This window comes from Anopheles coluzzii, chromosome 3, assembly GCF_943734685.1.
Source record: "Anopheles coluzzii chromosome 3, AcolN3, whole genome shotgun sequence".
Lineage (NCBI taxonomy): Eukaryota > Metazoa > Arthropoda > Insecta > Diptera > Culicidae > Anopheles > Anopheles coluzzii.
In genome coordinates, this window is record NC_064671.1 from 78325003 (window position 1) to 78349864 (window position 24862).

At 45.9% G+C, this 24862-nt stretch overlaps 4 protein-coding genes across 8 annotated transcripts in view; 3 read left to right on the plus strand and 1 right to left on the minus strand.

Moving 5' to 3' along the window:
• LOC120958658 (transcription factor collier) overlaps positions 1-6003 on the plus strand; it is a 54373-nt gene extending 48370 nt beyond the window's left edge. The window contains exons 7-13 of one of the 2 annotated variants that reach the window (XM_040381610.2): positions 327-408; positions 1624-1801; positions 3324-3478; positions 3560-3686; positions 3773-4003; positions 4088-4264; positions 4353-6002. In XM_040381610.2, the coding sequence (XP_040237544.1) occupies positions 327-408; positions 1624-1801; positions 3324-3478; positions 3560-3686; positions 3773-4003; positions 4088-4264; positions 4353-4465 (1063 nt within the window). In that variant the 3' untranslated portion in view covers positions 4466-6002. Of the gene's footprint in view, positions 1-326; positions 409-1623; positions 1802-3323; positions 3479-3559; positions 3687-3772; positions 4004-4087; positions 4265-4352 lie in introns of both variants that reach the window. The other variant, XM_049608484.1, reaches the window with a different exon arrangement.
• Positions 6004-9755: 3752 nt separating this feature from the next.
• LOC120957870 (casein kinase II subunit beta) lies at positions 9756-18610 on the plus strand. Of its 4 annotated transcripts, none has more exons than XM_040380289.2 (7): positions 9756-9887; positions 10977-11052; positions 11240-11342; positions 12925-13116; positions 13216-13405; positions 13524-13620; positions 14692-18610. In XM_040380289.2, exons 2-7 carry the CDS (start codon positions 10981-10983, stop codon positions 14716-14718), a joined length of 681 nt encoding a protein of 226 aa, XP_040236223.1. In that variant the 5' UTR covers positions 9756-9887; positions 10977-10980; the 3' UTR covers positions 14719-18610. The 4 variants fall into 4 exon arrangements, with proteins under 4 accessions (XP_040236223.1, XP_049464442.1, XP_040236225.1 ...); XM_049608485.1 differs by having other exon boundaries at positions 13524-13605; positions 14687-18610; XM_040380291.2 differs by having other exon boundaries at positions 9757-9887; positions 13524-13605.
• Positions 18611-18840: 230 nt separating this feature from the next.
• Positions 18841-21060, minus strand: LOC120957866 (WD repeat-containing protein CG11141). The gene has a single exon (XM_040380283.2). It carries the CDS (start codon positions 20808-20810, stop codon positions 19338-19340), a length of 1473 nt encoding a protein of 490 aa, XP_040236217.2. The 5' UTR covers positions 20811-21060; the 3' UTR covers positions 18841-19337.
• A 258-nt stretch (positions 21061-21318) lies between these two features.
• LOC120957865 (nucleolar protein 9) lies at positions 21319-23501 on the plus strand. The gene has a single exon (XM_040380282.2). It carries the CDS (start codon positions 21452-21454, stop codon positions 23414-23416), a length of 1965 nt encoding a protein of 654 aa, XP_040236216.2. The 5' UTR covers positions 21319-21451; the 3' UTR covers positions 23417-23501.
• The last annotated feature ends 1361 nt before the right edge of the window (positions 23502-24862 follow it).

A 24862-nucleotide genomic window follows, 5' to 3' on the forward strand; every position in this document is an offset into this window, starting at 1 on the left:
GATCGCACTTCCACCAACGAACCGGGTCTTTTTGACCTGTCACATTTTACTGTGATCGGTTAACACACGGACGGAATTCAACGGGAACAGCGATCACATTAATTGCTCATTTATGAGGGTGTCACTAAAGAGGCGTGACAACTCTTTTTGGAACAGATCCGTTCGGTCGGCCCATTGGGGGTTTTAAAACAGACGGTATTTAACCGGACCCCGTTGTCATGGTGACAACCTGGGTTTTATCTTTTTCGGAGCGTAAGATCAAACGAAATGGAACGATCAACCTATTTCTAACCGACGTGTATCTCTTCTTCTTCGTTTTTTTGCAGATTTTTCCTAAAATTTTTCCTCAAGTGCAACCAAAACTGTCTGAAGAATGCGGGCAACCCAAGGGATATGCGACGATTTCAAGTGAGTATTAATCACCAACCTTACAAAAAGAAAGGCTGGCTGGATGTCTGGCATGGCTGGAGCACTCTTATCGGTGAAAAATGAGATTAAACTTAGGAAAGGTCTTAGTTCCTTCAGAACAATCAGGAGTCAGGTAGAGTTACTAAAGTATCAGTTGATTAGCGAAAGAGTAACACACGAATGACGCTAATGGCATTGAAACAAACTGCAACGCATCGGACCATCGAGTTTGTACTTCTGCCATGTTCCTAACTTAACAGTCCCCATGGGGCATTCCGATCGCGCCATGTCCATGTCTGCTACCTCCACTGCACGGAGCACGGACTTTTTTCCCCAAAACGGATGACGATGGAGAAATTAGTGATGAAGCACTAAACTCCTAAAGGTGCTAAGAATAGAGCGACCAATGCAATCCACATTTCATGTTCATTGGCACACAGAGCAAGGAAGCAAAAGAATGGCCGGGGAAAAGCAAACAGCCCCGAGAAAGTTACGGCAAAGATAAAATTAAGCTGATGATCAGTCGCGTTACTAATGCCAACGTAACGTCACCGCCTACTTTACGGCAGCGTCGGAGAGAAATGAGAAGACGAATGAAAGAAATGAGGAGCAACAGAAGGAGAGAACAAAAAAACCATTTAGCCTATCCAAAGCGATCGGGTGATAAATTGCGTCCGTCTTCTCTCCATCTTGGATTTCTTGTTTTCATGTTTGCTTTGCTTGTGTACGATGGCATGTGTTTTGCGTTGGCCGGTTTGTTACTTTGTCGCATCTTTTTTTTTTCGAATTTAACTCAATTTGTCACGTTTGTTGTACAAGTTTACACGTGTTATATGGATCAGAATGTAGTTCATTATGGTTGTTGTAATTAAAAAACAAAATTAAATCTAAATATAGATTTACAAATGACGTAAAAGCAATGTCAAAAAGATCAGGGATCTAGTGTCTAGTAGGAACTGTTCAAATCGTGTTTACTCTCCTCCGGAAGGCCAGCCGCCTCAATAATCTTTTAATGCAATTAATTATATTCTTTTTGTTTCTCTCTTTTCCTCCCCGTCCTAATGGTCACACTTCACCCAAAAATCTGCTCTCCATTTTATACCTTTTCCCCCACCCAAAATTTCCCAACTTCTTACTTCCTTTCATCCTTAAATTCCGTGACCGTCCATGTTCACTTGTCCCCATGGTACCCCTCCAATTACCCATATATTGCAGGTAGTGATAGCAACTCAGGTGGCGGTGGACGGGCCGCTGCTGGCCATCTCGGACAACATGTTCGTCCACAACAACAGCAAGCACGGGCGCCGGGCGAAGCGGCTCGATCCCGAAGGTACAGCCAATTCTCCGTTGGCAATGTCGGGCCACCATCTGGCCCCGGACAGTACGTACGACGGTCGGTTTCAAAATTTCTTTCTCAAAAAAAAAACAAATAAACAAACACACACATATCACAAAACCAATTCCTTACGCCCCATTCCCTAGTTACCTTATTTGTTTTTAGTTTGAATTTCATGCTCCTGATTGTTTTATCATTAGTTTTCAACTATTGTTGTATTGTTAGATATTAAAATACACATGTTAGTGTTTTGTTTTATAGTTCCTTTTTTCCTTGTTTTTCCCCTTTCCTAATATATTCACGTTTTTCCACACTAATTTAATTGGCCTCACACCATCCTTCCGACGATATGAGCTGCATGCCGAAAGCGAATGCAATTGGCCACGCTCACCAGCAACTTGGTCAACTGCTTTCGCCAATTTAAAAAAAAAAAGTGCATTAGACAAATCTCGGAAGAACTCGCTATACTGCGAACGCGTCGTTCGTACTATGGAAATGAGAGGAAATGCAGCCGAGTTCACTTCAATGATCATTCGAGCGAGTTAAAAACCAATTCATTTCATGCGCGATTTTCGATCATTATCGTAAATTCCCCAAAAATAATCGAATATTATTACCAGTCTGGACTATAAATCATCTATCACACACTTCTTTGCGTACTTACGCTCTTGAGGGTGCATTCTTTGTGCGCAAAAAACTTCACCTTTTTTGGCGTATTGCACCAGAAGCGCCTCATCTCATGCGGAAAAGAGTTATTCCGTTGCGAGAATTCAACGCGTCAGCTCATATATTCCTATTTCTACATTCAGTAAAGAGGTCAATTCCACTGCAAACGAAGAAAGGTAACGATCCGTACCGGAGAGTTGATTGAGTTTCGGAAGTACGAGCACAGCCTTTTTTCCAATCAGAGCTACACACCCGGTGGTATGAATTTTAATAAATTCATTGCGTTCGTTCTGTTTTGGATGTGCGAAGCGCAACCGGACTCAGTACGTACGGGATCTAATTTCTGAATTTCTGGAATCAGAATTCCAGTCACTCCAGCCGCTAATGAACACTACCGATGTATGTGACCGAAGGTTTTGCTGGTGTGATAAATTGCATTTTCCACCCAATGGCCCATGGTTCCATGTCGTGTCATGGTCGACGAACACACACACCGTTTCGTTGGTATGGATGCTCCAGCACAGTGCGGAAAAGCTCGATTAAAATTCCATTTCTCATCATAGTAGCCCATCTGGACAGGGACGAACAGCGCTACTACGCGTTAGCACGTATCCACGCTCAACATGTGGTTGATGTGGTTCATCGTTCATTGTTCCGAGGATACAATGTACTCTGGGAAGTGAATGTGTTATCTAGTTGTCCAGTGGATTACATTCAGCATATTCAGCAACTAATCACAAAGTAAAGTTGATTTGAAGTTTGGCACCTTTCCTCTCGTTTCCAACACGGCCCGCAAGTGGCACAAATGCGCACGAGTCTTTCTGTGACCGCTGAGCCCCATCATTTCGTAAATCTCCCTCCTCATCAATTAACCTCACGCCTCGCTTCTGTTTCGTATCGTCCATATTTGCAGGTATCTATCCACCACTGCCAATGGCTACACCTTGCATCAAGGCCATCTCACCGAGCGAAGGTTGGACTACGGGTGGAGCTCAGGTTATTATCGTCGGTGATAATTTCTTCGACGGGCTACAGGTAGTGTTCGGCACCATGCTGGTCTGGAGTGAGGTAAGTGGTGGATGAAAGCACACGTGAACACACGTGGTCCTATCATTTACCGATCGTATCTTTGCTCTTCTCTGCCCACAGCTTATCACATCGCACGCTATTCGTGTGCAGACGCCACCCCGACACATACCGGGCGTCGTCGAGGTGACACTCTCGTACAAGAGCAAACAGTTCTGCAAAGGATCGCCCGGACGATTCGTTTATGTCTGTAAGTGCACGTTGCTTGAGCTGGTTTCTGGAGGAAAAAAGGGGGCTGGAACGTTTGGAACTAAAACTCATCTTCTACACTTGCAGCACTCAGTGAACCGACGATCGATTACGGATTTCAGCGACTTCAGAAGTTGATCCCCCGCCATCCGGGTGATCCGGAGAAGCTGCCAAAGGAAATCATTCTGAAGCGGGCGGCCGACCTGGCGGAAGCACTGTACTCGATGCCACGCTCGCCGAATGGTACGTCCGGCTTTAATTCGTACAGCGGGCAGCTTGCCGTCAGCGTGCAGGATGGAACTGGCCAGTGGACTGAAGGTATTATTCCCTAGAAAGCAGAACTTTTGGCCTCGAATTTCTCTAAACAACAACGTACTTAATATCGTTTATCCCATCTCGCAGATGAGTACACACGAGCCCAAAGCAGTAGCGTCAGTCCACGGGGTGGATACTGTAGCAGCGCCTCGACACCACACTCATCCGGTGGTGGATCGTACGGCAGCAGCAATGGGTATGCCACCGCACCCAACATGACCGGGTTGTCCTCCTCACCTGCGAGCGTCTTCAACTCGTCCACTAGTAAGTGCCCCTCCCTAAGCTCGTTTTTTCTCCGAATCTTCCTCTATTCTTGTTTACTAATCAGTTTCTGCTCCTGGTTGTCTTACAGGAATCAATGGACTGATGAGTGGTAGCAGCGGCTTTAGCCCCTACTCGATGACGACCTGCGCCTCGCAGGGTTACACACCGAGCCCGCTGGCCGCAACGACCACGTCCAAATGAGCGAACGATGGCAGCGAGCTGCCGAACGAAACTGTCTGTTAAATAGTGTTTTTGCTTGGAGATTATTTTGTAAAAAATATGGATAGAAATGTATTAGCCTTTGATTTGGTGTGTTTATTAGAAAGGTCTACTTGCACAAGCGGTGCTCTCCTTTAATCAGGTGCAAGATAGTGTTGTGATTAGTATTCCACTAACTACTACTAGCAATGTTTGCACCGCAATTTATTTTATTTTCCTTTTTTTTTTGTTAAAGTGCAATAATATTTACATTTATACACACACAAACCCACACTTTTGAGCCAAAATCGACACTTTGTGGTCAATCACAGTGTCAGCAGTCCTTTGTCCCGTCTCTCTTTGTACAGGTATTGTACAGTATGTTTAATTCATTAGGCATGTGAAATACGGCAAAGGGGAAAAGGAGAAGAACATACATGGGGGACAAACGTGCATATTAAACAGATATACATATTTACGTACTTAAAGTAGTTAATTTTTTGCCAAAATACACAGAGATGCTAGCCGAGGTAAATCGTGACTTAAAACCCCCATTTTGCGACTTATTTAATTATACACACTAACTAATAACCGAAGAACCGGCGGACGGCTCGCGAGTCATCGAACGTAGCATTTTAAACACATCCCCTTAATGCTGGTAATGGAAAGAGGTATTGAGACAGAGCGACAGAGAGGAAATGTTTAGGGAAAACATTTGGCCATTTTGGAAGAGCAGAAAAAAGGGAAAACCCAGCAACGAAAAACAAAAAACCGAATCAAAAACCAATCGAGTACATATCGAAAGCGACGAACACGTATTAGTATCGAACGAACCCCCGACTGCAGCCACGGTGGCTACAGCCAGTTTGTGTACAGCTCCGACGATTCATCGAATCAACAATAATCATATCTCTATGAAACTAATCATTTAATGCAAGTAAAAATTACTACAACAAAAAATACACCCACACACCCGTGTACACATTTTAAAGTGCAGCCCAAATTTACCACTCACTAAAATCTAAATGTTTGTACACATTCAAAGAAAGCGACGACACACAACTACTTTAATGCAAAAAAGCATAATACTCATAGTATAAAACATTAGCAAAAAAATGCTCTCTTCATGCTGATTGAAGAATTACGATCGACGCGATCTCCACTAGCGTTGGTGAGGAGCTTGATCTGTTGATCGTTCGAGTTAGAATCGAGCATCACGGGGCCGAGCTAGCAGCGCCACACAGTATACGAGCTCGGTGGTGTTCTGCATCGTAACTCAAATCAAACGCATCGTTGCAATCGCTGTAGTTGCTGGAGTGGACGTTTGAAACGATTTTTGCGAAACAACAAGTAGCGACGAAATGAAAATGGGTTGCTCCTAGTGGGCGATAGGCAATGGTCGGGTTAAGGCAGGAGAACGGGCAACAGCAGACATCGTGTAGGTAATTTATCAATTATGGAGACGATTTTCTTTGACGGGCGAAGTTATATCATATAAATAAAGCTAGAAAACCTTCAACCAAATTGTTGCACGTGTCGTGGAATTACTGGACACATTGAAAGAAAAATAAAGCAATGAACAATTATAATTTTTCAGGGAACGATTGGGATTGTACGTGTTGTTTAAGCCTTCAATCTCAAGTTAGTCCAGTAACTCAGTGATTTTAAGCGGTACTCTTATTATTATTACAGGGTTTCGAATCATATAAGGGAATAGCTCAACCACTTAGGGGAATGTTGCAAATCGGTAGGGGAATGTTGCAAGCAAGCTGTGGATGTTTGCAAACACTTAGGGGAGTTGTGCAATCGATTAGGGGAATGTTACAAGCGTACTGTGGAGCTGTCATCAGACTGTGGGTGCCGCTGTAAATATCTTAAAATATTTTCGCCAATCTTACTAACTTATCATGTTTAATTATGGCTCCGCAGCAGGAACAAATGCCTTTATTCAGTTCTTTAGAAATGTGAACTAGACGTCAGGAGCTTTTAATAGCATCCCCCTAAATTGTGTATGTAAATTTTTAATATTTGTACTAACTGTTAGTAAAAGTGATTATGGAATATTACAGTAAATTTAAAAATGGTTTATACTATTAGAAACAACAAATACAAGATAAAAAACACACAAAATTAATAAAACTAATCAAAGATCTCTTAAAACACTATTTTATGTAGCACTACCTGGCGGTATGGATGCGAACTACATATAAAATTTTATTTACTGTCATAATACTTTACTACAAACGATAAAAACTAATAATTTCTGCAAAAATAATTTTATCCCGAAATTTGTTCTAAACTGCCCATTATTGTGCACTGGTTTGCTCAATAGATGGCGTATTACAACTCATCATTATATTGTTATCCTTTTCTTGCAATGTGTTTCGACAAGTTTCATCTTATCATGGCCTATGTACCCTTCTAACTTTCTAAGCAAAAATCTATATGAATGGTCGTGTGGTCAGATACAATGAGTATCGACTCCAACGACCATTACTCACTTAAATCTCACTTGCTTCTAGTGTTGGGTTTCATAAATCTTTCGATGAGATTCATTCATATGAATCTTCAGGGATGTGTGATTCAAATCTCGAATCGACTCTACTAAGATTCATGAATCTCCAAGGATTTATGAATCTCAAAAGATATATGAATCTTCAAAGATTCATGAATCTGAAACATTAAAAATCCATTAAAATTCATATGTCTCCAGGGATTCATGAATCTTAAGATATGTATGATTTGCAAAATAGTTAATTTGCACGATCTCATGGAACGTCTCCCCGTAGCAAAACGAAATTTCCGGATGCATTGATGGGTTTGCCAAGAAGTCCCGAAAGCCTGTATAGGCAGGCATGACCATGTAGGTTGTTGCTTCAAAAAGAAGAATAATGAGAAGCTCAAGCTCTATGATTTTTTGTATATGTATGCATCTGCATCAATCCCTAGAGATATGAATCTTTTGATATTCATGAATCTTTTGAGATTCGTCAATCTTTTGAGATTCATCAATCTTTAGTGATTCAAGAATGTTTAGAGATTCAAGAATCTTTGAGATTCATGAATCTTTGCAACCAGGATTCAGATTCATTGAATTATATCAAAGATTCATTCAGATTCGTGAATCTGAATCAGATACACCCAACACTACTTGCTACAGTGGCGCTAGAGAGGCGCTAGAGAGGGCCATCCGCGACTCGAGGATGGAGACTACGGGAACCATCTTCTATAAGTCAACCCAGATCCTGGCATACGCTGATGATATAGAAATAATTGGTCTGCGGCTCTCCTATGTAGCAGAAGCCTACCAAGGGATTGAGCAGGCGGCAGAGAGCCTCGGATTGCAGATAAACGAGGCAAAGACCAAACTGATGGTGGCAACATCAGCGGACCTACCAATAAATAATCCGAATCTACATAGGCGTGATGTACAGATAGGTGAACGCACTTTTGAAGTCGTCCCAGAATTCACCTATCTGGGGTCAAAGGTCAGCAACGACAACTGAGCTGAGTTGCGCGCAAGGATGCTGGCTGCCAACCGGTCATTCTACAGCCTGAAAAAGCAGTTCACCTCAAAGAACCTGTCGCGACGGACGAAGCTGGGACTATATAGTGCCTATATAGTACCAGTACTTACATACGCCTCTGAGACATAGACACTGTCCAAATCTGACGAAACCCTCTTAGCCGCGTTCGAGAGGAAGATGCTCAGAAGGATACTTGGCCCCGTATGTGTGGAAGGACAATGGAGGAGCCGATATAATGACGAGCTATACGAGATGTACGGCGACCTCACTGTCGTACAGCGTATTAAGCTCGCCAGGCTCCGGTGGGCTGGCCATGTTGTACGCATGGAAACGGACGACCCAGCCCGTAAAGTCTTTTTAGGCCGTCCACAAGGACAGAGGTGGCGTGGTAGGCCCAAATTGAGGTGGCAAGATGGCGTGGAGGCGTCCGCCATTAAGGCCGGGATAACGGACTGGCAGACGAAGGCGCGAGACCCTGAGCGGTTTCGGACACTCCTGAGGCAGGCCAAGACCGCAAAGCGGTTGTAGCGCCGGATAAGTAAGTAGAAGTAGTACTTGCTACAGTGCTGGTGGTTAGCATTTGAGTTTAGTATTTAAAGAACCGTATCGCTGTTCTAGTTCTAGCCATGCATATCTACAATGCGAAACCATACAGCAGTACAGAGGAAAATAAAAAAGCTCTCCTCCAAGCGAAGAAGCTCCACTGGTTGGGTATCCCATCAACAGATGGCGCCACAAGCTTTTTGCTATTTTCAAGTGCGGGGGAAACTGTCCGCACTCGCTAGTGTAATTTTGATTTTCACTAGCGCATCTGGCGGCGGCTGGTGGAAGCTTTTTTTTTTGTCATCGAGGGAATGGTCGTGCCGGATCTCAAAATTAAGTAGTTTTTCCATCGTTTTTTTTGTCATGAAAATGGATGCAATGCGTGCAGGACATGTGTATCTACCTTTTACAAAACATTTCTTGTCCGAATTAAGTAAAAAACATGGAAAAATAACAAATTTTCTAAAGCGGCTACAAATTGTTACCGCAGGACTCAACACAGCATAACACGGAGCGCAACATAACAACTGACAGCTTCCAAACGCTTCACAAAACGCTTGCGGAAGGAGGTGAAGTGTTTCGTTATCTGTCGGTCATCGCAGTAAGTTGGTAGCTTTTCTACCAGCAATGAGCGGCCTACTAAGGATGTTCAAAACATGTTACCAGCAACGAAGCGTTTTCTGAAGCGTTTGACAGCTGTCAGTTGTTTGTTGCTTGAGTTACAAAAAGTGCTTGAGTCGTTTAGAAGCCGTTTAGTGGTCGTTTAGTGGATTTTTGGCACTTGGGATGCTGTGTGGAGTCCTGCGGTTAGGCAAAATGCTTCCACCAACCGCCGCTAGGTACGCTAGTGAAAATCGAAATTACACCAGCGAGTACGATCATTGTAGCCTGGCCTTTACAAAAATTACACTAGCGAGTACGGACAATGTCCCTCGGCCTGTACTCTGGGAAAGACTGTACGAATATGCAAGTTGATTTTGTTGCTTGGGTTTTTGTTTTTCCCAAGATTGTTGGGAAACAATTGTGTTAAAAAAATCTGATTATTTCTTATTGCATCTATTGTAGCATTAATTTTGGAATAAGTTTGAATTTATTCAATGAAACACCTCGTGGATACAGCACGAAAACATTACGTTCGCGTAAAAAACCCAAACCCACCGTTCAACTTGCCGTTCAACTTGTGCCGGTGTGTGGACCGCAGTGCTGCTAAACGCCACCCCTTCAACTCGCGCACAGTGAACCCGTGCCGTGAAATCATATGCCAAAAGCGCACCGCACGCGTCAAACCGCATGACCCGACAGCTGTAACCACAGTGGCTGAAAAAATTAAGCGTGGCTTGCCAAGGGATTAAAAGGTAAATTTTCGTGCCGATTTTCACCCCGAAACGGTGCAACTGGCCGCCCCGTTTGTTGCCCGTACCGTGCCCCGCCCGCCCGTGTACGATTTGGGCGTGAAAGATTGCGCCCGGGGTCGGAAAAACCGGTCACAAGTGTGTGCAGTGCAGTACGAGCGGCTTTCCTCCGTCATCGTGTCACCGTCATTTTTTCGCTCGTCTGCTGCTGCTCTCCTTGTACCGTGTGCGTGTGTGTGTGTACGTACGGTGTGTGCGGTGTATGCGTGTGTGTATGAGCGAGTGTGTGTGCGAGTGTGTTAAAGTCAGAGCTGCACGCGTTTTCGCTGTGCCGCAGCAAATTGGGTATCGAATCGAACTTTCGGTGCGGAAAAGCGGAAGGACACAGCGCGAAACACGAACGTGTACGATCCGGTCGCCTCGCACCCACCCCCTCCCATCCCTCGCTCCCGCAACACCCGGAAGTCGGTGAAATCGCACAGTTGTGAGGAATTGGAAACAGGGTGCCGTGTAAGTTTGATTGTATGCGTGTGTGTGTGTGTGGAATTGTGCGTGAATGTGTGTGCGGGAGTTCTGCAAGTCTGGAAACACAAGGGCGCAGCAGCACCCCCCCCGTGGGGACGTAGGGCAGGAAAGGGTTGTGTTCTCTTGGCACAGGGGAAAGCGCGGGGGTACGGTATGGATTTTAGCTCGGTGTGTGTGTTTTTTTTTTTTTCATCATTTTTGTTGCTTACCCTAGCAACATTCCGATGCCTGCCATGCCTACTACTCCTAGCCTTCTCGGGGAGGTGGGCGAAGGAAATGGGGGCCTTTTTTCTCCTTTCCTTTCGCTGGTCGAAGAAGGTGTTGCAAGAGCGAAAAGAAAGAGGACCCTACGCAAATGGCGATTTCTTCTTTCGCGAGCGATCAACGGGAGTAGATGCTTCACTTCGTTTCGTCGAGGTCTCGCCGCACAATTTAATAATCAATCACGAACCGAAAACTAACAGCACCACCACAGCGACCCGGCGCCGATTTGGAGAGGACTTTTGCGCTGTCTTAGTTTCATTTTCACCTTCAACGTTTTCACCCCATCCGTTTGCTTCATTTCAGGAAAATGAGTAGCTCTGAGGAGGTATCATGGATTTCTTGGTTTTGCGGACTGCGCGGTAATGAATTCTTCTGTGAGGTAAATATAACACACCGTCCCAACCCCTTTTAGCGGTGGGCGGACGAAGCAGGCACCTTTGGCCTCACTGCCCTGCCATTCTGCTGGTTTACAGAAGGCCACTTTCGTTCTTGGCACATTCCATCTAACTCAATCTTTCGCTTTCTCTCACTTTTTCTTTCTTTCTCACTTGATCTCGGGTTTTTAGGTGGACGAGGATTACATACAGGACAAATTTAACCTGACCGGACTCAACGAACAGGTACCGAACTACCGTCATGCGCTGGACATGATTCTGGACCTCGAGCCCGGTAAGTATAGAGCATGGTCAAGCCACCCTGTTGCCTTTAATGTGTTGTTTGCTTTTAGGAAGAATCGTTTGATGTAGAGAGAGAGAGAGAGGGAGAGAGGATAAGAGGGACAGATAGGGGCCAGTTTCATTTGCCCATGGAATGGGAGAGTTGGGGGGACCACCCCACGATCCCTATCAATGATCATTCATTCCCGATACGGGCGAATGATTAGAACGCGCCATTAAGTGTAACCGCTACGATCAAGCGCAAGCGAGTTAGCGATGAGTCATGATGATGATGGTCCTGCCATGTCTATCGCGGCACGATCACGCACACATACAGAGCGAGCGCCGGTTTTGCTCTCATCACTGTGTGTGATGGAGACGTGAATGCAAACGGCCACTGCACCACACACCATCTGCCATTTGTGTTTTTGTTTTGGAATTGGCTTTTCCCGGTCGAGACTGTTGACTTTCTTGTCACATTTCTTCTCCGTGACGACGATGTTTTCATCGATGAGTCTATATTTGCAATGTGGGGGGGGGGGGGGGGTGGATTATGCAAGACCACCGAGCGCGATCGATGCACAAAAGCACACGCTCTGTCACAGCGCGCCCGCTTGCACGGTGGGGCGCAAATTTCTAATCTAATTAAAGCAATTGATGCACAAGTTCATTATCGTCCAGCAGTTTGTGAAACTTCAACTCTGGCAGAGAGGGCGGGGGGGGGGGGGGGGGTACGATCGTGGAGTGGACACAAAGGCCAGATGCATTTCGTCCAGTTTGGTTGATATGTTCGTGGCCAATAGAAGTGCGTCTTCGTTCTTTTCGTGTCTAAGGGGATGATGTTATGAAATTCATGTTTGTTGTTAAGGCTTTTCTTGACGTTGAAGGCTTTAGAATAATGCGAATCGTTCTAATGGGAAATCAAATTTTAAATCAAAAATGTTTGAACTTTGCAATCTTGTTCGAATGACTTTACGAATATGTGCCTTCGAATAAGATTCGAAGATATGTGCCTTCGAATAAGATTAGATGTGCCTTCATATATTCGAAGTAAACTCAAACTTTACCTGTTGAAACATTGTTGTATTGTAAGACATTTATTGCATTTTCTCCTCAACGAAACGGCATGGTTAGTTAGTCGTCATAGTGGCATAGAACATTTCATACTTCCTTCCCTGCCAATTGCTGAAGTAATTTGTTTATTTTGAATTCCAAAGGCAATAGCTGATCTTATTGATGCCATTGTGTCTACATATTTATTTTAATTTCTTTGAAGCGATGGGTATAAGCTTCCTAATTATAAACATAAGTTATTACTAGATGATTGTTGTGTCTTTTTTCAACATTAAATATATTGGGTAAATGTTAAAAGTATAAGGAAAAATGTAAATCGTTCTTTATTATCTCTCTCTCTCTCATCTCTCGGTTGTCGCTGATAGAGTACTCAATCAAATGACAATTTAAAATCAATTCAAACCGACTAATCCGTGTTGATACCTCCAGAACACGGTGGAGAATTTAATTATTATTTTTTCTTGAGCACAATTCTAACACTCCGTCTGTTTACTTTCCTTTTCCCCCGTTCTTTTCCGCAGAGGATGAAATTGACGATAATCCCAACCAGTCGGATCTGATCGAGCAGGCGGCGGAGATGCTGTACGGTTTGATACACGCTAGATACATTCTCACCAACCGTGGCATAGCTCAAATGATAGAAAAATATCAAAGTGGAGACTTTGGGCACTGCCCACGCGTTTACTGTGAAAGTCAACCAATGCTTCCGCTAGGTATGTGTGTGTGTGTGTGTGTAGTGCCGTCTCTCCGCAATTAACGGAGCAGAGAAATAACAATTACAAAACAAAAACCCTCACTTCCATACTACACAGGTCTGTCGGATGTGCCCGGTGAGGCGATGGTAAAGTCCTACTGTCCCAAATGCATCGACGTTTACACACCAAAGTCCTCTAGACATCATCATACCGATGGCGCATACTTCGGAACTGGATTCCCGCACATGCTGTTCATGGTACACCCAGAGTACCGTCCTAAGCGTCCCGCAAATCAATTCATACCACGGTACGTGTGCCTGTCGGGGTGGGGTGCACTGCGTACTTGCGCTCCATATTACTGTGTCGCCCGTTTTACTAATCCCGTGCTTCGATCGCTCCGATCGCTTTTTCCCTTTCGCCCACAGTCTCTACGGTTTTAAGATTCACTCCTTAGCGTATCAAATCCAACTGCAGGCGGCAGCGAACTTTAAGGCACCGCTTCGAGGGGTAAATGGCACCGTGGTGACTTACACAAATCCAAAGTTAAACTAATAACCAATTTTTAATGCAAAACTGTTCTCTCTCTCTCTCCGCATTCGTGTATCGTGCTCCTCCTCTGAGTGCAATGGCATCAGTTTTTCTTTTGTCGAGTCGTTTTTTTTCCATACCATTGCACAATTTTTCTCCAACCAAAAAGTCCTACTGGAATTCCGATTGCAAGTTTGCTAACACAGATTATTAAGACGATCCTATAAGAGCATTCTACTTCTAGTAATTTCATTGAAAATGAATCATTTCGGCATACATTTTGGAGACAATCACGTTTACTCGGATGTCTTGTTTATCTGAAAACAATCAAGATACATGCTTGATGATTATACATCAATTGCAATTTTTAATTGTTGCAATCTTTTTCATTATTACTTGCGATTTGTTCTATTAATTATATTTTCTTCCTTTTATACATTATCGTATCCGCGTTGCTTGTCTTTGTTGATTGAAACCAAAATGTTCAATAAACTGCAAGCACTGAAATATTCACCTAGTATTTAGTTTCTTATAATTTTGTTTCCTCATGCTTTCCTTCAATTAAATATTTACGTATCCATGTCCATACAATAGTGCGTGTACAGACGTTTTCCGTCCCAACCGATTACCGTATTTTTCTAGATAATTCGTCTATCACTGATCGAAGATACAGCTTTGTGTGAGAATTTGTGTGCAAAATTGGTTACTTGAATGGCATGGCCGCTCCGCCAGCCGATTGTTTTTGTTTACTGTGCTAAACGAAATTTCTCTTCTCTTCCCTATGTGTTTTGTGGTATCTAAAAACAACTCCGTGTTTTGTGTGCGTGTGATGCCGCATGACGTATGTGAATAATTGTCCCGTCACAACATCCCACGAATCATCCTCCAAACACGCTCCAAAAACAATACCGACGTCATCTTCATCGTTCCAAAAACGTAATGTATCTGCTGCCAAACGAGACACTAAAACGCATCACTATTCTCAGCACAATTACTAACCACACCTGTATTTGTTGGCGTCGTTTTTTTGTTCTTTTTTTTTTTTTTTGATACCCCACAGTGAAGAGCTCGGCGAAGGGCATCGACAACTGAACCGCAAGCCGCCGAGACTATATCGAAAAGATAGTTTGAGCCAGCCGCCACCCTCTCGATATAGGATCAACCAAGCAACTAAGCAACCATCCCCTTGCTACTAATACCACCATCATCATCCATCCCCTCCCCCTCTTACATCAAGCGGAAAGCGTGTTCGTGTGTGTGTGTGTGCGTGCGTGCGTGCGAGTGTTAGAGATGCAAAAGCGGAAGCCAGATCCCCCAGGGGGGAAGATACAATCGCGGAAAAGTGTTTCGTGAAATGTCCTAGCAGAACACGCATCATATTTAGGATGCTGTATGCGTCGTTCGGTAGAGTTTTGTTAATAGTTTTTTTTTTCTTTTTATAAAATCACACATTGATTTATTCGCGCATCCACATGGATGGAATGTAGCTGTGTGTGTGTTGAATAATGTTTTTTTCCCTGCCGTGTGAGAAGAAAGTGTTTTTGAAAGGCGTGTCATGAAATCATCACACGTGCTTTAGAAACAAATATGAAAACAAACGGATCCACTAGACGCAGTGCATCCCCATCCCCTCTCCTTCTCGCTTTTTCCACACGATATCTCGGCGCGATCGATAGTGAAAAGTGTGTTCTAGGCATCTTGTGCGCGTTGCGCTGGGAACATTCACGATACATAGCAGGCGGCGAACACGTGTTATACGCATGCACACCACTCACACATACACAGACATAGAGCGGAAAATCGAGTAACAGCAGCAGCAGAAGCAAAAGTAGTAGCAGATAGAAACACGTAGGGAGAGCGCAAAAGAAAAAGAAAAGAAAAGAACGGAAACAACAAAAATAAAATAATCCACGTAGAAAAATAGAACGAAGACGCCGAGACGGACGGCGGGCCGGAGGATCTATGGATATGGAAGATGATGAAAGTAATTAATACACACACACACACACACACATACACGCGAGGTACGTTAATGTAAAACAAGCTGTCTTGGAATCATCTCTCAACTCTCTCTCTCTCTCTCTCACTCTTTCCGCTCCACCCATTTTCTAATTTGCTGACCCCCCATGCGTTTGTTCATGATCGCGGGCAGAAGGAACAAAACAAACCCGCATTTCTTGCCCCATTTTGTGTCTAAACATCAATACTTGCATTGAAAGCGTTAAGCAAGCTCCATCTTCAAAACTAATTTATGGGTAAAAATAGGAAAATTTTAAACAAAACGTAGAGCCGGATGATGAATATCCTGTTATAATTATATTGGTCGAGGATTTGCTTTAAAAAAACGCTGCGTTTTTCAATAGAAAATGGTGCGCCAGGGGAAACCCGAGAATGGATTGAATTGAATTGATTGCGCAAATTCTTGTAAGAATTATAGCATGGTGATTGTATTCCAATTGTACAGAGCAATGAAGCTGTGTTTAGTAAGCGAATCGTATTGTCCTTCTTACAGTTGGAAGTTTTCGGTCACAATCGTGTTAGATTTTCCGGGGTTTTCAATTTTTTTCTTCTTGTTTTCATATTTTCTTTATTTGCACCTTTCGCCGGAATGTTCTTCCCCTTTAACATACATTTGACCACTCTGTTACAATGTCCCGTTTGCAGATGATCACAATGGCGATTCTCGTGGCACGGTGCGTCTATCGTGTTCGTTTGTGCAGTTTTTCTCTATTGTCATTGTGTAGTGTTTTGTGGAAAGGAAATAATTGTGCAAAGGAAACGCTTGAAATCTCCTAGATGCAGAGGGTGGTGGGGGGGGGGGGGCTAGATTGTGGATTATAAGGATACACATAAAAGAACTGTCCATCGGGCCAGTCGAAGCGGAAGGAAAGGAAAGGGTTCAGCTAAGATGTAAGAGGAACAAGCAAGCAAGGTGGAAGAAGATAGTACCGCAATGAATAAAGCAAAAGAACAATAACCACACACACACACACACACCCACTCATAAGAAAACCGGGAAAAGAGAAAGAATAAGGCGAAAATACACACACACACACAAAGAAGAGGCAAATGGTAGCACGTTTGAGAAGAAATTGGAGCAACGGTCCTCAAGAATCACACACAAATCTCCAATATTTAAGCGGATTGTGCAACACAAGAAAAGAAGAAGAAAAAAACTTCATTAAACAACCATATTAAGACCACCACCCACCCTCTCCTCCATCTTCTATCATCGTATCAACACTTGTGTGTTTCGGGGGATGAAAACGGCTTGTCTGGCAGCGGCGGCGCTAATAAGCCGCCACGGATCCCTGCAACTGTGTGTGTGTGTGTGTGTCTCTGTGTAGGGTTAGGTAATAATATTTTTAATCCATTTTAGTTTATCCTTGATGAGCGCGAGCAGCGCGCGCCACAACACGCAAAACAGCAAGGGGGAAAACTATAGAAGGAAAATACAGGGGAGAAGAAGAAAACGAGGGGAAGAAAAAAGATACTGAAAAACCGCATCTTTTTCACGATAAATATTTATCTGTTTTTGTTATTCATTTTTGCTCGCGCGCGTATGGAGGGTCAGGGGTGTTAAAATTAGTTCCATTTAAAAGAAAAGACCCCTCCCTCCTCTTCCACCAGTTTCAATGCCTCATAATCCATCTCCAGCGCAGGCACAGCTGTGTGTTTCAAACACTGATTTGCAACCTTTCCGAGGCACGAGTGGAAGGGTTGGCCGCATCCTCTACTTTTTCTATTACTAATACAACATCTAACTTAGGGCATTTTTTTAAACAAATATTGGAAAGGAAATATCAATTTCCGTTTTTCTGTCATTTTGGTTCCTTCATTTACACCTCCCCCACTGACACGAATGTCCAATAACTAGGAGAAGAAAAACAAACAAATGGCATTTGCAATTTTGTGTGAGAGCAGCAGCAAATGGAAGGCAGAGGAAGGAAGGAGCAGGCAGTGTAATTGAGCAGGAAGAGCAACGGCGGAACACGCGAGAGAGGGAATGTGCGCGAAGACACTATTTGGTTCGCCCGCGCTCCCCCCTCTTGGCAAGGGAGGGAAATCATTATTATAATAATAAAGAAACAACAAAACAAAACAAAAATTTAAAGCAACTGCATTATTAGCGAACAAACTAAAGCAGCAACAATAAAAAAACAACGGAAGAAAGAGAAAGAGTAACAACAAGGAGTGGGTAAACAAAATACAAAGAGAAACAGAAAAAAAAAAAACAAACAATTCATACACAAACAACCAAGAAGAAACAGGCAACAGACAGAGCAGCGCAACAAGTAAAACCTCCAAAATTTCTTTCTCACAGTAAAAAACAAACAAACAGCAAACAGCTAAAAATGAGAAAACATTCAATAATAGCGAGCACTACTATAAACACAACAACAGCCTACTGAGATGACCACGTGGCGTCCGTCGCGCAATACACGTTTTAAACTCCGGTCGCCATGGCGCGATGGCTGGCGATCGATTGTGAACAGTTTTGCCGTCGGGAAGCAGAGTGCCGCTGCATGAAACAAGAAGAAAAGAAAAAGAAAACCAATGCATACAACACACACACACACACACACAATCTGATAAACGGAATATATATAAAAATTATTATATATATAAAAATACATGTAGACGAATCTATTGATTAATAATAATTATTAATTAACAGATCGATCGAACACAAGAACAAAAAGGGGCGAAAATAACATAGCAGCAGCAGCAGTGGAATGTGAATGGGGGCGAGTAGTAAGAATTAATTGGAAAGAGAATGAAAGTAGTAGCGAACACTTACACAAGCAGCAGCAGCAGCAGCACGGAAGCGAAGAAATGCAAATTTAAAAGAGAACCACGTGGCGGCAGCACACCACGGGCCGCATGGGTGTGCAGAGGGTAGCGGCGTCGTGTGCGTGTGTGTGTGTATGTCCTCCTCCTTCGTTGGAGGTAATTGAAATAAAAATTGAAACAAAAAATCGAACTTTGTGATTACATGTGTTTTGTGTGGTTTTGTGTATTAACTTGATCGTATTATTGTGTTTTAAATTTTGTATCATTTTTTTTATTTTATTTAATTTCTTTTTATGATTTATCATATCACAGGATTTTTTTTATTATTTTGCAAACACTTCTCAATCCTTTTCACGATTTATTAATTGTTTCTCAATGTGTCGGTAATCAAACGAGTATGGGAAACAACACGAAACTGGCTTACAACACAGCATAACAAAAATATTTTATTCTTCCTTTCGTTGGAATATACAATCACAAGTAGCAATCTGTTCTGTTTCAGCACAGTCGACCGGGTAGGGAAATAAAAAACAACAAACGCGAAATTACGATTTAAAAAAAAGCGAGCAACAATCACAAAATGCCGTGCCGGTGGTAGCCGAGGTGATCGCGTGCGCGTTATTAAGAGCTTGCAATGTGACGTTGTGTGCACCTAATTCTATTCGTTAAAATTAAAAATAAACAACAGCTAAAAGGCCCTTGGTCAAGAGGAATGTGACTTTAAACGTTTCCATCCGCTCTAGCTTTCTAATAAGCCTTTTTCCTAGTATCCTTTCATGTGTCATGATGAGGCGCCGAAACTAAAGAGAGAGCCAACTATGCAAACTCCCCACTAAAAGCACCGATGCGCTTCATTTAGCTTCAGATAAGCGTAATTTCCAAAACACAAAACGTTCTCCCTCCAAGCGCTTCTGCCCTTAGCTGCCGGACGATGGTTCCCCACCGTCCGGTTCGATCTCCTTCGGGATCTGGCCAATCTCCACGATCGGGTTCACCTTCGAGCGGTGCCGGCGCCGAGTGCGCCCACTCTTGAACAGTATCGACTCGTCGTACTTCAGCTCGTTCAGCGTGTCGAACAGCTCCAGCTTCCGCATGTGTCCCTCGATGAGTCGCGCATCGTCACCGCCGGTCCCACCGCCGTCCAGCTCGACCCGCTCGTCACCGGGCAGCGAGCTGCCGGGTGACTCACCGTTCCGCACAACCATCTCGGCCGGCGTCTCCTCCTCGCAGCACTCGTCCGCCTGCACGATCTGCGACTCCGCGCTAACGAACAGCTCCAGGTTCTTCAGCACAATCGTCGACTGGCTGCTGTCCGGCAGGGTGCCGATCCGCACCACCGACCGGGCACTCTCCAGTATGAGTATTTCGTTCCGATCGACCGCCACGTCCAGGATGTGGCGGAGCCGGGTCAGCGATCCGACCACCGCCATCCGTTCGAGATCGAGCACAAACAGCGCCCCATTCGCGACCGACACCATCCGCTTGCCCTCGAACGGGTACAGCTTGCCGAAGGTGGTCGGTATGCGGATCGGGTTGCGGCTCGGATTCAGCAGCCCGATCTCGGCGCACGGCGCCCGCATCAGCTCCTTGAAGATGAGCGTCTGCGCCACGTTGCCCCCGTCGTCCGCCAGCCACAGCCGAAAGCCGGACCGCGTCGACACGATCTGCTGCCGGCCGTGCACCGTGGCAAACACCGCCCCGAACGGGGCCAGCATCTTCCGATCCTTCTTGCCGACCTGGGCCACCCGCCACCGCTGGCCACCGTGCCCATCCTCGTCCTGCTCCTCCTCCGGGCTGCAGATGACCGTGCGGAACGAGCTCGACACGAGCAGCTTGCCGCGGTGCAGATCCATCTGCACGATTTCGTACCGCTCGTTGATGATTTCGCGCGACTGGCACGTCTTGGTGGCGTACCCGATCTCCGTCAGCACGACGGCACCGCCCGCATCGCCGGAGAACAGGCGCATCCCGTTCTTAGACCACACCAGCTCACAGACGGCGGCCCGATGCAGCCCCCGCACCGTGTACCGCTCGATCGGTTTCGCCTTCAGCAGCAGCTCGGCACAGACGTCGGGCGGTGGCGTTTTCGGGATCTGGAATATGTTCACCTGCCCGGCACGGCAACCGGCCGCCACCATGAACTCGACGGTCGAGGCGATCCGCACGCAGGTGAGCTCCTGCGAGCCGCTGTCCGTTGCTAGCCGCTCGATCGCACCGCTCTTCCGGTCGTACCAGAACACCAGCCCCACGTTCGTGCCGAGGGCGATGAACTCCTCCACCAGGTCGACGCACGTGATGGACACGTCGTGAAAGAGCAGACCGCGCTGGACGGAAGACGGGATCCTGTTGACCAGGTCCACCAGCGGGGACCATTCCCGCAGGGTGTTCATCGTGTTCAGCACACCCAACACCAACGGAAGGTTTGCGTCGCTTTGCTTCACTTGTGGACCATTGCTGGTGGCGCTGCCGGGAGCGCTTTCACAATCTCCTCTTCGACGGGGTGTTGGACTGTCTGGCCAGAAAGGGAGAGTCACGATAAGGAATTATTAATTGAATTTCCGGCCGTCGTTCGATTATTTGGTGAAACAGCGAAAACAAGACTTGCGCGTACTCGGTGTTTTGATGTTTATCTTTCCTAAAGAGCTGACGTTTGGCAAGCCTTGGCCAAATGAAGCGAAAAGTGAGTTTGAAAGAAACACATTGTCAGCTTAGACATAGTGCTAAAACGTGAAAATACGATTGCGAAATATTTTTTATTAATATTAACAACATTATTTTGAACATAAAATACGACAATATAGACATTTTATAACATTCTCTCGGCAGCATCGAGCGCATTTTGGACCAGCAGAGCAAACCACTGTGAACTGTCAGTTTGAATTTTGACAGCTCTGTTTATGTTTTCCCTACCGCATGTGATTCCGAAGCCGCTTCAAAACATTGCGTGTTTATCTTACAGTCGTGCACGTTTTCCACTCCTTGCAAAAAAGTGTACCAATCCTCGTCCCGTTTTAGGCCATCCTCCCCAGTAATGGCCGAAATAAAAAAGGAAGCCGCCGAAGGCTCATCCACCGCACCACCAGCGGCCGAGCGGGGCAAAAATCACTACAAGAACCGTGCCAAAAAGCAGAAGCGAAACAAGTTCCTGAAGAACGCGAAAAGCTTCGGCAAGCGGGAAAGCTTCGGCCGCGGGGCCGAGCTGGAGCAGACCGAGTACAACTATCTGGTCGCGATACTCGAAACCATGACCAAGGAAAAGGACACCGAGGAGCGGCAGCTGATAGCGAACAATGTGCTCGGCCAGCTGAAGGGCAAGGAGATACGGACCGCCTCGAATCAGGTGGGCAGCCGCATCATGGAGGATCTGCTCGCCTACACCGACGAGGAAACGTTCGCCGGGCTGCTGGAAACGTTCGCGCAAAACTTTCGCGTCTTTTGCTGCGACAAGTTCGCGTCCCACGTGCTGCAGCGCACGCTGTACGTTGCGCTGCTGCGAGCAGTTGCGCCACTGCAGGCGGACCAGCAAGGGGAGGAGGATGGAGAGGGGGAAGAACAGAATGCAAAAAAGCAGAAAGTGTGTGGCGCGGCGGAACGGGGCGATAGAAGCGTTTGGCCGTGCTACGAGTACTGCTTGAAGGAACAGTACGCGGACGAGCATCGGCAAACGTGTCGCCAGTACGTGGAGCGGATGGCCAAGTATTTGATCAACAATCTGGAGGAGTTTGTGTGGGAAGCGACGGCCGGGTACGTGATACGGCAGTGTGTGCTGAATCTCGGTGGCATTACCGAGAAGAAGGCGACGAACGACGCGAAACCGTTGATCGTGCCGGAACAGTGGCACAAGCTGCTGCACGAGTTTAACGTACAGCTGATGGCTTGGCCCCAGTTTGGCGACCTGATAGGGATGGAGCAGACCGCAACGATACTGCAGGATTTGCTGCGAGCTCTCGCCAGCACGGACGATGCGTTTCAGCTCGAACAACTCATTGCCAAACTGTTCAAGGAAGCGTTTTACACGAAAAAGGTAAAAAAGGAGGAAAAGGACGGGGAGACAACGGTCAAGCAGGAAGAAAAATCGGACCTGCCGAAAGCGTTCCAGAGCGATAGTTCCATCCGATTGCTCGAGGTATGCATCGTGGTTGCACCGGCCGCCTTTCTGAAGGATAAACTCTTCTCCAAACTGTTCCGCGGTCACGTGAAGCAGCTGGCCCTGTCGAGGGCGTGCAATTTCGCCATACAGAAGCTGATCGATCACACCACCGACAAAGACATGATGGATATGGTCTTTGCCGAGCTCGAGGACAGCATGGAGGATCTGCTGCGAACCGGCCACACCGGCGTGGTGCTAGCGCTGGCCAAAGCCTGCGCCCGGCTCGCCTGCCAGCAGGGAAAGTTTGTGAAAAATCTTCTCGACGCACTGCACTGCGCCGAGGTGGCACCGACCAAGATGATCAACGCCGTCCTGTACCTCCTCCCGGCCAATGTGACGCCCTCGACTGCGCCCAAAATCCACCTGCACGGCTCACTCATTCTGCAGGCCATACTGGACTTTAACAAACCGATCAAGTTCGTCACCGCGCTGCTCGAAATGCCGAACGATCGGCTGGCGGAGATACTGAGTGAACCGGCGGGCTCGTTTGTCGCGAATGCATTCGTCACGGGGCGGTTCGTGGGGGAAAAGTCACGCGAAAAGCTGGTCCGCCATCTCGAGGGCCAGTACGCGCAGCTTACGCTTTCCGTGCATGGGTCGCGCGTGGTCGAGATCATGTACGAGGCGGGCAATCCGGCGCAGCGGGAAAACATTGTGCGCGAGCTGGCCGAACAGTGCGAACGGTTGAACGGCAAACCGTGGAGCGCGAAAGTGAACAAGCGGCTGCTGGTGGATCTGTACAAGCGCAATCCGGCCCGGTGGAAGGTGGCGATCAAGAACGATGCCAAGGTGGAGAAGATGTTCGACAAGCTGGTGGGTGGGAAGAAGCGGAAAGCGGAGAGTTAGGAAGCAAATGCCACAGTTAGCATTCGAAGGAATGAGCGTTACAAGTGTTATTGTAATAAATATAATAAATAATACAATACTAGTATTTGTTGCAGTAGTTGAGTTCTGTTTTATTCCATAATTTAGTCTATTAATTACAGATTTTAATTTGGTCTTCTAGCCTGGTTACCCTTTGCTGCAGAGTGTGTCGATCACTCTAGGTCAGCGATCGACAAAATACGGCGACTCTAAACAGTTCGTATATTTCATAAAATTTTCACATATTTTAGCTCCTGGTTGAACAATTTGGCTCTTCACGTGAAACTCTATAAACATTTTTGTAGAATTTGGCTTCTCGATCGTAAAGTTTGCCGACCGCCGCTCAGGAAGTGTATAAAGTATAAAACTAAGTCAGAATTGGAGTGACGATTAATTCGAAGAAGTCTAGAAAAAACTTTAATAACAAAGCGAGTACAATGTCGAGAGTAGTGATGGGTAAAGTTGGCAAAAATCCGGAGTCAACTCCGATCCGACTCCGATAAATTCGGAATCGACTCCGGATGGTAGGTCCGCGCTGCAATATCCGGAATCGTTCGGAATCGTCCGAATATGCCCAGAGTCGTCCGAAGTCGTCCGCAGTCGGAGTCACCCGGAGTCGTCCAGTGTCATCCGGAGTCGTCCAGTGTCATCCGGAGTCGTCCAGTGTCATCCGGAGTCGTCCAGTGTCATCCGGAGTCGTCCAGTGTCATCCGGAGTCGTCCAGTGTCATCCGGAGTCGTCTGGAGCCGCCCGGAGTCATTCGGAGTCACATGGAGTCCGACTCCGGGCGACTCCGGACGACTCCAGACGACTCCAGACGACTCCGGGCGAATCTAGTGGTTCCATTTTACCGGAGTTGAAATCGGAGTCGTAGGTGCGCTCCATACAGCATATCACTAGTCGAGAGTCCCGCTTAAGCAGAATGGAGTCGCATGAAGATCATTGCATATTTGTTAGATGACCGACTCTTCTTCTATGAAACTTATAACAAAAAGCCTGCCACGTTTATGAGCCGACATCCCAGTTAGTGTTTGGTAAAGTTGGCAAAACCCGGAGTCGATCCGATTATGCAGATTTTTGAACCGATGTTCGTAAAGTCTTTTTTGGCCGTCCACAAGGACAGAGGAGGCGTGGTAGGCCCAAATTGAGGAGGCAAGATGGCGTGGAGGCGTCCGCCATTAAGGCCGGGATAACGGACTGGCAGACTTTTACGTCCGTTAGTGATATATGCGACAATGGACAATACACACACGAACATAAATACAGGTATAAACTTAACGGATGCTTTATTGCTAAGTTGTGTACGCCGCGCTGCCCCGATGCGAAGTGTCTCCTGCTCTTCGCGCAGCAGCCGAACGATCCACCCCGACCGATCGCTCTCAGGCGCTCACGGCTCGTCAACTGCAGTAAGAGCGGCTTACTGCAGAG